The following is a 12,598-nucleotide window of genomic DNA, read 5'->3' as shown; positions in this document are numbered from 1 at the left end:
GGTGATCAAACTATTTTGCAAGTTGGGATCAATAAACTACTTTACTCTGTAGAAGTGTGATGTGAATTATAAAATGCTATGGGATCAGTTTGATGCATGGTTTAAATTTCTGTTGGTGATCCACACTGATGGTTTGTACATCTTATTCAATTTGTTTATTGCTATATTTATTTAAATCCCCTTTCAATCACATTTTTAAAGACACTTCAGAATATTGCCCTTAGACCACTTTGTATAGAAGATTAATATTTTCACACAAGGTCAATGGATTCAGAGGATAACAGTGTGCAAATTAAGCCATCATACATTCAAAAACGTCAATTACTGAACACCTGAATGTGTGGGTCAGATGAGGTTCACGTCCTTGCTTTGAAATTAGAGTACATAACAATGTGTTTGTAAATGTCTTTGTAGTTCTATTACAAGGCCTCTCGCGCCTCTCTACTGGCCACAAAGAATGACAGAATGTTTCTTCTTCTATTCTAATTTATGCAAATCATCTCATACAAGGTTAATTCAATTAAGTCACTGGTATATTATACTGGTGTAGTATACAGTGGCTTCAGAAAGTATTCACACCCCTTGACCTTTTCCAATTTGTGTTGTGCAAGAGCCTGAATATAAAATGGATTCAATTGCGATTTTGTGTCACTGGCCTACACACAATAACCCATAATGTCAACGTGCAATTATGTTTTTAATTTTTTTGACAAATTTAATAAAAAATTAAAAGCTGAATTGTCTTGAGTCAATAAGTATTCAATCCCTTTGTTAGGCAAGCCTAAATAAGTTCAGGAGTAAAAATGTTCTTAACAAGTCACTTAAGTTGCAATAGTGTTTAACACATACAATTATCTTTAAGGTCCCTCAATCGAGCATTGAATTTCAAACACAGATTCAACAACATAGACCAGGGAGGTTTTCCAATGACTCGCAAAGAAGGGCACCTATTGGAAGATGGCAACAACAACAAAAAAGCAAACACTGAATATCCCTTTGACCATGGTGAAGTTATTCATTATGGATGGTGTATCAATATACCCAGTCACTACAAAGATACAGGCGTTCTTCCTCGCTCAGTTGCCGGAGAGGAAGGAAACTGCTCAGGGATTTCACCATGAGGCCAATGGAGACTGTAAAACAGTTAGAGTTTAATTCCTGTGATAGGAGAAAACTGAGAATGGATTTAAAAAATTGTAGTTACTCCACAATACGAACCTAAATGAACAGTGTAAAAAGAAGGATGCCTGCACAGAATACAAAGCAATTAACTTTTTGTCCTAAATTTATCCTGATTACAAAGCGTTACATTATGTTTGGGGCAAATCCAATATATTACTGAGAACCACTCTCCATATTTTCAAGCATGGTAGTGGCTGCATCATGTTATGGGTATGCTTTGTAATCGTTAAGGAATGGGGAGTTTTTCAGGATAAAAAAAAACTAAATGGAGCCAAGCACAGACAAAATACTAGAGGAATACCTGGTTCCGTCTGATTTCCTCCAGACACTGGGAGATTAATTCACCTTTCAGCAGGACAATAACTTATAACACAAGGCAAAATATTCACTGGAGGTAGTTACCAAGAAGAAAGTGAATGTTGTCGAGTGGCCGAGTTACAGTTTCGACTTAAATCTGCTTGATAATATATGGCAAGACATGAAAATGGTTGTCAAGGATCAACAACCAATTTGACAGAGCTAGAATAATATTGTACAATCCAGGTGTGCAAAGCACTGAGACTTACCCAGAAAGATTCACAATTGTAATCTCTGCCGAAGGTGATTCTAATGTGTATTTATTCCGTGGTGTGAATACTTATGTAAATTAGGGATTTCTGTATTTCATTTTCAATACATTTGCGAAAAACTCTAAAAACATGTTTTCACTTTGTCATTATGAGGTATTGTGTGTCGATGGGTTAGAGGAAAACAATTATTAAATCAATTTAGGAATTCAGTCTGTAACAACAAAATGTGGAATAAGTCAAGCGGTATGAATACTTTCTGAAGGCACTGTAGATACATACGTAGATAGTGTAGGTGTATAGTTAGTATAGGTGTATGGCTAGTAAAGGTTAATGCAGTAGATCAAATAGGTGTATACAGTAGATAGTGTAGTTCTAAAGATTGTGTGTGTGTGTGTATAGATGGTATAGGCGTGTAGATAGTATAGGTGTATACAGTAGATAGTATAGATGTATAGATACTATATGTGTATAGATAGTATAGGTGTTTGCAGTAGTTAGTATAGGTATAGGTGTATAAATACCATAGGTGTATACAGTAGATTTTATAAGTATAGGTGTATAGATGGTATAGGTATATAGAGAGTATAGGTCTATATAGTAGATAGTATAGGTGTATCGATAGTATAGGCGTATAGATAGCATATAGATGGTAACGGTGTTTACAGTAGATAATATAGGTGTATAGATAGTATAGGTATACAGATAGTATGGGTGTTTCCAGTAGATAGTATAGCCATATAGATAGTATAGGTGTAGAGATGTTTACAGTAGAGAGTGTAGGTGTATAGATTGTAAAGGAGTATAGATGGTATAGGTGTATAGATAGTACAGCTGTGTACATAGTATAGGTGTATACAGTAGATAGTATAGGTGTATACAATAGATATAGGTATATAGATTGTATTGGTGTATAGATAGTATAGGTGTATAATGGTATTGATGTTTACAGGTGTATAGTTAGAATAGGTGTTTATAGTAGTTAGTACAGGTGTATACAGTAGATAGTATAGGTGTATAGATAGTATAGGCATATAGTTAGTATAGCTGTATAGGTGTATACAGTAGATAATATAGGCGTATACAGTAGATAGTATAGGCGTATACAGTAGATAATATAGGTGTGTAGATTGTATAGATAATATCGGCATTAAGATATTAAAGCTGTATAGATGGTATAGGTGTATAGATAGAAAAGGCATATAGATTGTAAAACCGATATAGATAGTATAGGTGTGTAGATTGTATAGGTGTATAGATAATATCGGCATAAAGATATTAAAGCTGTATAGGTGTATAGATAGAAAAGGCATATAGATAGTAAAGCTGTATAGATACTATAGGTGTGTAGATTGTATAGGTGTTTACAGTAGATAGTGTATGTGTTTAGATAGTATAATTGTTTACAGTAGATAGTATTGTTGTATAGATAGTATATGCGTATGGATAGTATAGGTATGTATATAAAATCAGCAAGAAAAGAAACGTCCTCTCATTTTCAACTGCGTTTATTTTCAGCAATCTTAACGTGTAAATATTTGTATGAACATAAGATTCAACAACTGAGACTTGAACTGAACAAGTTCCACAGACATGTGACTAACAGAAATGGAAAAATGTGTCCCTGAACAAAGGGAGGGTCAAAATCACAAGTAACAGTCAGTATCTGGTGTGGACACCAGCTGCATTAAGTACTTCAGTGCATCCTCATGGACTGCACCAGATTTGCCAGTTCTTGCTGTGAGATGTTACCCCACTCTTCCACCAAAGCACCTGCAAGTTCCCGGACATTTCTGGGGGGAATGGTCCTAGCCCTCACCCTCCGATCCAACAGGTCCCAGACGTGCTCAACGGGATTGAGATCCGGGCTCTTTGCTGGCCATGGCAGAACACTGACATTCCTGTCTAGCCGGAAAACATACACAGAACGAGCAGTATGGCTGGTGGCATTGTCATGCTGGAGGGTCATGTCAGGATGAGCCTGCAGGAAGGGTACCACGAGGGAGGAGGATGTCTTCCCTGTAACGCACAGCATGGCGATTGCCTGCAATGACAACAAGCTCAGTCCGATGATGCTGTGACACACCGCCCCAGACCATGACGGACCCTCCACCTCCAAATCGATCACGTTCAAGAGTACAGGCCTCGGTGTAACGCTCATCCCTTCGACGATAAACGCGACGATCATCCCTGGTGAGACAAAACTGCGACTCGTCAGTGAAGAGCACTTTTTGGTCCTGTCTGGTCCTGCGGCGGTGGGTTTGTGCCCATAGGCGAAGTTGTTGCCGGTGATGTCTGGTGAGGACCTGCCTTACAACAGGCCTAGGAAACTTCAGTCCAGCCTCTCTCAGCCTATTGCGGACAGTCTGAGCACTGATGGAGGGATTGTGCATTCCTGGTGTAACTTGGGCAGTTGTTGTTGCCATCCTGTACCTGTCCCGCAGGTGTGATGTTCAGATGTACCGATCCTGTGCAGGTGTTACACGTGGTCTGCCACTGCGAGGACGATCAGCTGTCCATCCTGTCTCCCTGTAGTGCTCTCTTCGGCGTCTAACAGTACGGACATTGCAAATTATTGCCCTGGCCACATCTGCAGTCCTCCTTGCAGCATGCCTAAGGCACGTTCACGCAGATGAGCAGGGACCCTGGGCATCTTTCTTTTGGTGTTTTTCAGAGTCAGTAGAAAGGCCTCTTTAGTGTCCTAAGTTTTCATAACTGTGACCTTAATTGCCTACCGTCTGTAAGCTGTTAGTGGCTTAACGACCGTTCCACAGGTGCATGTTCATTAATTGTTTATGGTTCATTGAACAAGCATGGGAAACAGTGTTTAAACCATTTAAAATGAAGATCTGTGAAGTTATTTGGATTTTTACGAATTATTTTAGAAAGACAGGGTCCTGAAAAGGGGACGTTTCTCTTTTTGCTGAGTTTAGTTAGTATTGGTGTGTACAGTAGATAATATAGGTGTATAGATAGTATAGTCGTATAGATAGTCTAGGTGTATAGATGGTATATATGTTTACAGTAGATAGTATTGGTGTATAGAGAGTATAGGTGTATAGATAGTATAGGTAAATAGTTAGTATAGGTTTATACAGAGGATAATTTAGGTGTATAGATAGATAGTATAGGTGTTTACTGTAGATAGTATAGGTGTTTACTGTAGATAGTATAGGTGTTTACTGTAGATAGTATAGGTGTTTACTGTAGATAGTATAGGTGTTTACAGGTAGATAGTGTCTATAGTATAGGTATATAGTTAGTATAGGTGTATACAATAGATAATATAGGTGTTTAGATAGCATTGGTGAATACATTAGATAATATAGATTGTCTAGGTGTATAGATAGTATAGGTGTGTAGATAGTATAGGTTTTTACAATAAATGGTATAGGTTTTTACAATAGATGGTATAGGTTTTTACAGTAGATAGTATAGGTGATTAGATAGTATGGCACATAGATAGTATATGGGTATAGATAGTATAGGTGTATACAGTAGATAGTATAGGTGTATAGATTTTAAAGGTGTAGATAGTATAGCATATAGATAGTACAGGTGTATAGATAGTATAGGATGTGAACCCTTTTGTTAATACCTGGATTTCTGCAAAAATCGGTCATAAAATTTGATCTGATCTTCATCTAGGTCAAAGCAATAGACGAACACAGTCTGCTTAAACTAATAACACACTAACAGTTATACATTTTCATGTCTTTATTGAGAACACCTTGTCAACATTCACAGTTTAGGGTGGAAAAGTATGTGAACCCTTGTATTTAATAACTGGTTGACCCTCTGGCAGCAATAACCTCAACCAATTGTTTTCTGTAGTCAGGAGGAATTTGAGACCATTCCTCTGTACAAAACTGCTTCAGATCAGCAATATTCTTAGGATGTCTGGAGTGAACAGCTCTCAAGGTCATGCCACAGCATCTCAATCAGGTTGAGGTCAGGACTCTGACTGGGCCACTCCAGAAGTCGTATTTTCTTCTGTTGAAGCCATTCTGTTGTTGATTTACCTCTGTGTTTTGGGTCGTTGTCCTGTTGCATCACCCAACTTCTGCTGAGCTTCAGTTGGCTGACAGATAGCCTAACATTCTCCTGCAAAATGTCTTTATAAACTTGCGAATTCATTTTTCTGGCGATGATAACAAGCTGTCCAGGCCCTGAGGCTGTAAAGCAGCCCCAAACCATGATGCTCCCTCAACCATACTTTCCAGTTTGGATTACATTTTGATGTTGGTGTGCTGTGCCTTTTTTCTCCACATATAGTGTAGTGTGTTCCTTCCAAACAACTCAGCTGTAGTTTCATCTGTCTACAGAATATTTTGCCAGTAGCGCTGTGGAACATCCAGGTGCACTTTTGCAAACTTCAGACGTGCAGCAATGTTTTTTTTTGGACAGCAGCGGCTTCTTCCGTGGTGTCCTCCCATGAACACCATTCTTGTTAAGTGTTTTACGTATCATAGACTCTTCAACAGAGATGTTAGCATGTTCCAGAGATTTCTGTAAGTCTTCAGCTGACAGTAGGATTCTTTTTAACTTCATTGAGCATTCTGTGCTGTGCTCGTACAGTCATCTTTGCAGGACGGCTACTCCTAGGGAGAGTAGCAACAGTGATGAACTTTCTCCATTTATAGACAATTTGTCTTACCATGGACTGATGAACATCAAGGCTTTTAGAGATACTTTTGTAAACCTTTCCACCTTTATGCAAGCCAATAATTATTAATCTTAGGTCTTCTGAGATCGCTTTTGTTCGAGGCATGGTTCACATCAGGCAATGCTTCTTGTGATTAGTAAACTCAAATTTTGTGAGTTTTTTTATAGGGCAAGGCAGCTCGAACCAACATCTCCAATCTTGTCTCATTGATTGGACCCCAGGTTATCTGACTCCAATTAGCTTTCGGAGAAGTCATTAGCCTAGGGGTTCACATACTTATTCCAACCTACACTGGGAATGTTTAAATGACGTATTCAATATAGACAAGAAAAATACAATAATTTGTTGGTTATTAGTTTAAACACACTATGTTTGCCTATTGTTGTGACTTAGAGGAAGATCAGATCAAATTTGATGACCAATTTATTCAGAAATCCAGGTAATTCTAATGGATTCACGTACTTTTTCTTGTCATGTATAAAATATATATAACCCTTTTTTGGTTACTACATGATTCCATGTGTGTTGTTTCATAGTTTTGATGTCTTCACTATTATTCTACAATGTAGAAAATTGGAAAAATAAAGAAAAACCCTTGAATGAGTTGGCGTGTCCAAACTTTTGACTGGTACTGTGTATGTATATATATATATATATATATATATATATATATATATATATATATATATATATATATATATATATATATATATATATATATATAATGTCCCACCCACTTATTTAACCAAAGTTGCGCCCCTGCTATTTCCTGTTGTAATAACAACACTTAACACATTCCAGACAACCGTTAGCATATCCCTAGCCATCTAGCTTACCTAAATTACATTCGCTAACATAGCATTGTTACTTATATCTTCTGTTACTTCATGGTTTATTCTTACAACCACATATTTGCCTTATGACAGATGTGTACCTCAGTTCAAATAGTATATGCTGACTATTTGTGTGTGTGTGTGTGTGCGTGTGTGTGTGTGTGTGTGTGTGTGTGTGCGTGCACAGCAATGGTACACCAGCTCCATGAAGGGGGTGTGTGCGTGGCTGACAGACAGACTGGACCTTCAGCTCCACATGTACCAGCTGAAAACACTCATCAAGATTGTCAAGGTAACGCGCATTGTTGTGGTGTGAGTGTACACTGTCAACATTCACAGTAAGCTGTAGCCCTAATCGAGACTGTCATTTTTCATGTTGGACATGAGGTATATGGAATCATGTGCTTTGTGAATAATGTTATTAATAATTACTTGGGAAACGAAATGCTTTATTTTTTATATATCTGATTCTGAACATTTAGTCTAGTCAGCGCCAGATTAATGCAGAGGCTTAAATGGGCTGAAGCCTAGGGGGCCCTAAAATAAATAAATAAGGAAATATATACAGTAGGTACACTGAGTGTAGAAAACATTAGGAACACCTTCCTAATATTGAGTTGCACCTCCTTTTGCTCTCAGAATAGCCTCAATTCTTCGGTGCATGGACTCTACAAGGCGTCAAAAGTGTTCCACAGGGAAGCTGGCCAATGTTGACTCCAATGCCTCCCACAGTTGTGTCAAGTTGGCTGGATGTCATTTGGGTGGTGGACCATTATTGATACACACGGGAAACTGTATAGCGTGAAAAGTTGCAGTTCTTGACACCAACCGGTGTGCCTGGCACTACTATACCCCGTTCAAAGGCACTTAAATCGTTTGTCTTGCCCATTCACCCTCTGAATGGCACACATACACATTCCATGTCTCAAGGCTTACAAATTCTTCTTTAACCTGTCTCCTTCCCTTCATCTACACTGATTTGAAGTGGATTTAACAAGTGACATCAATGAGGGTTTCATAGCTTTCACCTGGTCTGTTTATGTCATGAAAAGAGCAGGGGTTCCTAATGTTTTATACACTCAGTGTATTAAATAAGTAGTATAAAAAAGATATATATTTGACTGCAACCTCCAACCACAGGAGGACTCAGGAGCCCGCTCTCAATGAGTGTAGACAGAGTGCTGCCGCTCTGCTAATCATCAGATGGGGGAAGAAAGGAGGTAGGGGGCCCACGTGGGTAACTAGGGGGCCCTGCCTTGGATGGCTAACTGATTCAGGGCCGGCCCTAGCCTTTTGGGGACTTTAAGCAGGCAAAACACTTTATTCGCCCCCCTTTTGAGCGCAGAGAGAAAGTTAATTTCCTGCAACTCAACACATTTTGCCATGGGGTGGAGAGAACATGTTGCAGTTTTATTAAAGTAAGTTTTAAGCAGTTCTAAACATTTTGCCATGGGGTGGAGAGTCATTTTTGCAGTTTTAAAACGAATTACCTGCCATTCTAAACATTTTGCCATGACTTACGTCATGTTAATGATAACTGAGTGAGAGTGACTAACAAAATCAATGGGGGCCATGTGTGCCCGTTTGGTATTCGGGCCAGGATTACTACAAGTTTAGATAGCTGGCTAGACTAACTTAAATAACAACACCTGTGATGGAAACCAGGTAGTTTCAGTACAGTTTATAAATGCAGACAGATCATTTGTTCATTCGACATGGTGAGATCTTTTTGTGTCGGTAAAATTAATTATACGAGAAATGGTGGTGGAAATATTGATTTATAAATATTGATATAATAACGATAGAATCTACGTAAACTTGGAGTCACGATGATATGGTGTGTTGTCCTCCCACTGACTTGAGAAACCATGCAGTCTATTAGGCTACAGATGACATAGGTTATGATGAACTTCAACGGGTGGTAAAAGTTCACGGTGATGAGCTTCATGCTCCTTTCCAGTAAGTATCGAGGGTCTTATTTTTGGTGATATGATTGATGCTTGACTGCCGTTTGACAAATAAAAATATTATTTCCATTAATAATCCAATTTTATAGACTAGCCTACCCGCACAGCCTACCCGCACAGCCTACCCGCACTATATCTGTGAGCTGTTGGCTAGAGCAGGGTTTTCACAGTGCATCATCACTCACTGACTCTGTTTAGTGAAAACACCAATGGTGGGAAAATGAGAATTTTTTTGTTTATGCAGATTTTTTAATATTCGCATGAAAATCTGTTGCCAATTGGATGGAATTGTGTATCCTACTCTGAGCAGTAAGTAGAGACCCCGACTGAGCCCCCCCCCCCCCCCCCCCCAACAGTACTCCTCACTGCATTCTCTACCAGAAAGTTGGTTGGCCCTCTTTGATGTCACGTAGGTTGATACATTGCTATGTTTTCAATTACAGTGCATTCGGAAAGTATTCAGTCCCCTTGACTTTTTCCACATTTTGTTACTGACTACTTTCCCGAATGCACTGTATAAAGCCTTTTTACAAAACTCCCACTGTACCTGTCATTACTAACCTTTAGAGATATGAGTTACCACACCTGGTCTCAGGGATGGATAACTGCTCTCTACTGAGTTAGTTAAATCCAATTACATTTTTTTTGCACTGAATTTGTGGAACAATCTTCAAAATGTTGTTAAATGTGATGTTTCATTATTTTGTGTAATTTATGTAATTCAGGGCTCATCTGTAAAAAAAAGACCTTGGTCTCAGTATGACTCCCTGGTCAAAAAAAGAATATTTACATTTTAAATATGAACAGTTATTGGCACCTAGATTGAGTGCACTCAAACATTGGAGCCCAATTTGGATGGACCTATTGAAGAAGACCACAGTGGCCTTGAATCTTGCCTTTGTCCAAATCTGTTCAGTTCCACTATTCAGCACACAACAGGCTATTGTTCCACCATTCAAACCTGACAGTCTATTCTGTTCTGACCATTCACACTCAGTCTCGGTTTCCCATTGAGAGACGTCTCCATGTTCTGTGCTTTTCTGTTTGGTTTCACCCACAGAAGACCTACCGAGACTTCCGGCTCCAAGGAGTCCTGGATGGAACCCTGAACAACAAGAGCTATGAGACCGTCTACAACCGCCTCACCGTAGAGGAGGCCACCATGGCGGTTAAGACCGGCGACGGTCTCCAAGGCATCACCATGAGGGACAGTGATGAGGAGGATGGGTGAACCTCTCCCTATAGCACCAAGTCTGGTGGCCCTCGCATATAGACTGGAATGGGAAGTGTGCATGTATGTGTACAGGAGATGGAAGGGGTGGAGATTACGTGTGTGTGTGTGTGTGTGTGTGTGTGTGTGTGCAACAGAAGGAGATGGAGGGCTTGTAAAACACACTTAAGTCTATGATGAAAACATCCATCGTTGTGATCCCCCCCTCCCCCACTTACTCCAGTAGTGGCTACCTTCACAGCCATAATGATAATGATGTCAGTACAGCTCAGTGGTCACCAACTGGTAGCCTTCAGTGCAGTTTCCGCTTGTTTATTTCATTTGTTTGTTGGTTTCTTTGTACTTTATTTTAATAGTGATGTAGATCAAGAAAAAAGAAACAAGTTGTGCTCTTATGGTTACCTAGATACAATCATGCCAATTGAAACAGGTTACAGAGGTCTCGCCAATTGCAGGTCCATTCTGTGGTAAATGTACAAAGGGCATTATGAGGACATTATGAGTACAGGGTGCTTATGAGGACATTGAGGTTGTTCTTACATAATCACCCTGAAAGAGCGATGATACAGCCAATATACATATGTTTATGCTCTACTGTATGAATGTAATGCATTGGCTAAAGTGCTACATTGTCATTTAATGTATTTAGGCTATGCTCGAGTGTGTTATCCTTCACAAGAGTTGGACACATTTACATTTACGTCATTTAGCAGACGCTCTTATCCACAATATACATTCAAAGCTGTGTCCAATAGGCTAAAGCTGATTGACAGAGTGCATTATGTTTTGAATCTGAATTGATGTCTTAACTGTAATACTTCAATGGGTTTATGTCAGTGGAGTTCAAAGACAAAACAAATGGGAAAAATATAGGAAATATATTTCTATTGTCTTCTGTGCACCTGTTTTTATTCAGGTGTGAATGTTCTAAGTGTTAGAATTAAAGTGTTTTTAAAGCAATCATGGTGTCCTGAATTTCTCCATAAACTATATTAACAGCCCAGTCTGTAATAAGGGCCCTGTTATTGTTAAGGTGATGGACAGAGCTGGGGGAATCTAACACTCTCAAGTTAATAAATGGAGCTACACATATTTAAAGCTATTTGCTAAAATACTTAAATCACAACAAAAACAAACAATTGAGTAATGCAAAATATATAAACATTTAAGTTATGTATTTCAAAAATCATATACCATTACCTAATATACAAATTGTGAAGTTCTATTTGCCAACAGTTTATAGTTTTGTTAGTATAGACTCCATCTTGATCTCGACTTTGACTGTCATGTGTTGGCTTAATATTGAATAAAGGCTAATAGCCATTTTGTTTTGTTCTCAAAATGATCTGAATTTCAGAACTGGTGAATTTATTGAGACATGACAACCTAATTTCAACTAATCATCTGTTAAATTTTATCATGGGCAGACTATACAACATGACACACACACATTGTGTTTTCGTTGAGTTTACATCTTTTCAAAATAAATGCAAGTGATGGGGAGAATTGAGCATCAGGCAACCTCTGCCCACGTCCAGCTGTCCGTCTATGTCGACGCTAGCATCACGTCGTTCTGCCGTGGACTTAACCAATCAGAATATCCCCATATGTAGGCTATTCATTACTGACAGAATCTAATTACACATTAGTTAATGGTCGGTTAGTTTATGATTGAGGCAGTATTATAATTTGTGAAGGCTTAAGTCTTTGCTAAAAAGAATCATAAGACAATGTGAATTGGGCTACACTACTACATTATAGGAAGGACTATAAGGAATATGGGTTCATTTTCAAAATAGGAGTCTACTGAAGGAGCTTCTTATGATTTTTTAATTAGGCCTATAGGCTAGTTTTGGTCCGGAGCATTTTCACAACAGAAACGATTCTTTCCCAAATTAAAAGAAAGGTACTCCTGCAGTTATGCCTATTGATTTTCGTTACACATCTGATAATAATTTGGCTTTCAGCATATAGATCTAACCTTACATTATATTGGTGAAGTGTCATTTATTTTAGCAATGATTCAGTAACGTTTAGCTTAACAGGAAAGGTAAATAATATCTAATTATATATGCTATTTTTGATCATACTTATGTATTGAGATTAGTAATAGGCCTAAAGATAATGGTAAACCATGTAGGCCTATTGGCTGA

The 12,598-nt window shown here is 38.5% G+C and overlaps 1 protein-coding gene across 7 annotated transcripts in view; it reads left to right on the top strand.

Moving 5' to 3' along the window:
• Window positions 1-11,787, top strand: part of cadps2 (Ca++-dependent secretion activator 2) — a 237,066-nt gene extending 225,279 nt beyond the window's left edge. For 4 of the 7 annotated variants that reach the window (XM_029751534.1, XM_029751537.1, XM_029751536.1 and 1 more), the window contains 2 exons: window positions 7,435-7,539; window positions 10,275-10,445. In XM_029751534.1, the coding sequence (XP_029607394.1) occupies window positions 7,435-7,539; window positions 10,275-10,445 (276 nt within the window). Of the gene's footprint in view, window positions 1-7,434; window positions 7,540-10,274 lie in introns of all 7 variants that reach the window. The other 3 variants (XM_029751538.1, XM_029751535.1, XM_029751531.1) reach the window with 1 other exon arrangement.
• The last annotated feature ends 811 nt before the right edge of the window (window positions 11,788-12,598 follow it).

The sequence above is a fragment of the Salmo trutta genome, chromosome 4 (genome assembly GCF_901001165.1).
Source record: "Salmo trutta chromosome 4, fSalTru1.1, whole genome shotgun sequence".
Lineage (NCBI taxonomy): Eukaryota > Metazoa > Chordata > Actinopteri > Salmoniformes > Salmonidae > Salmo > Salmo trutta.
Note: the sequence above shows the minus strand (reverse complement) of the source record. Positions and strands in the feature narration are given on the sequence as shown.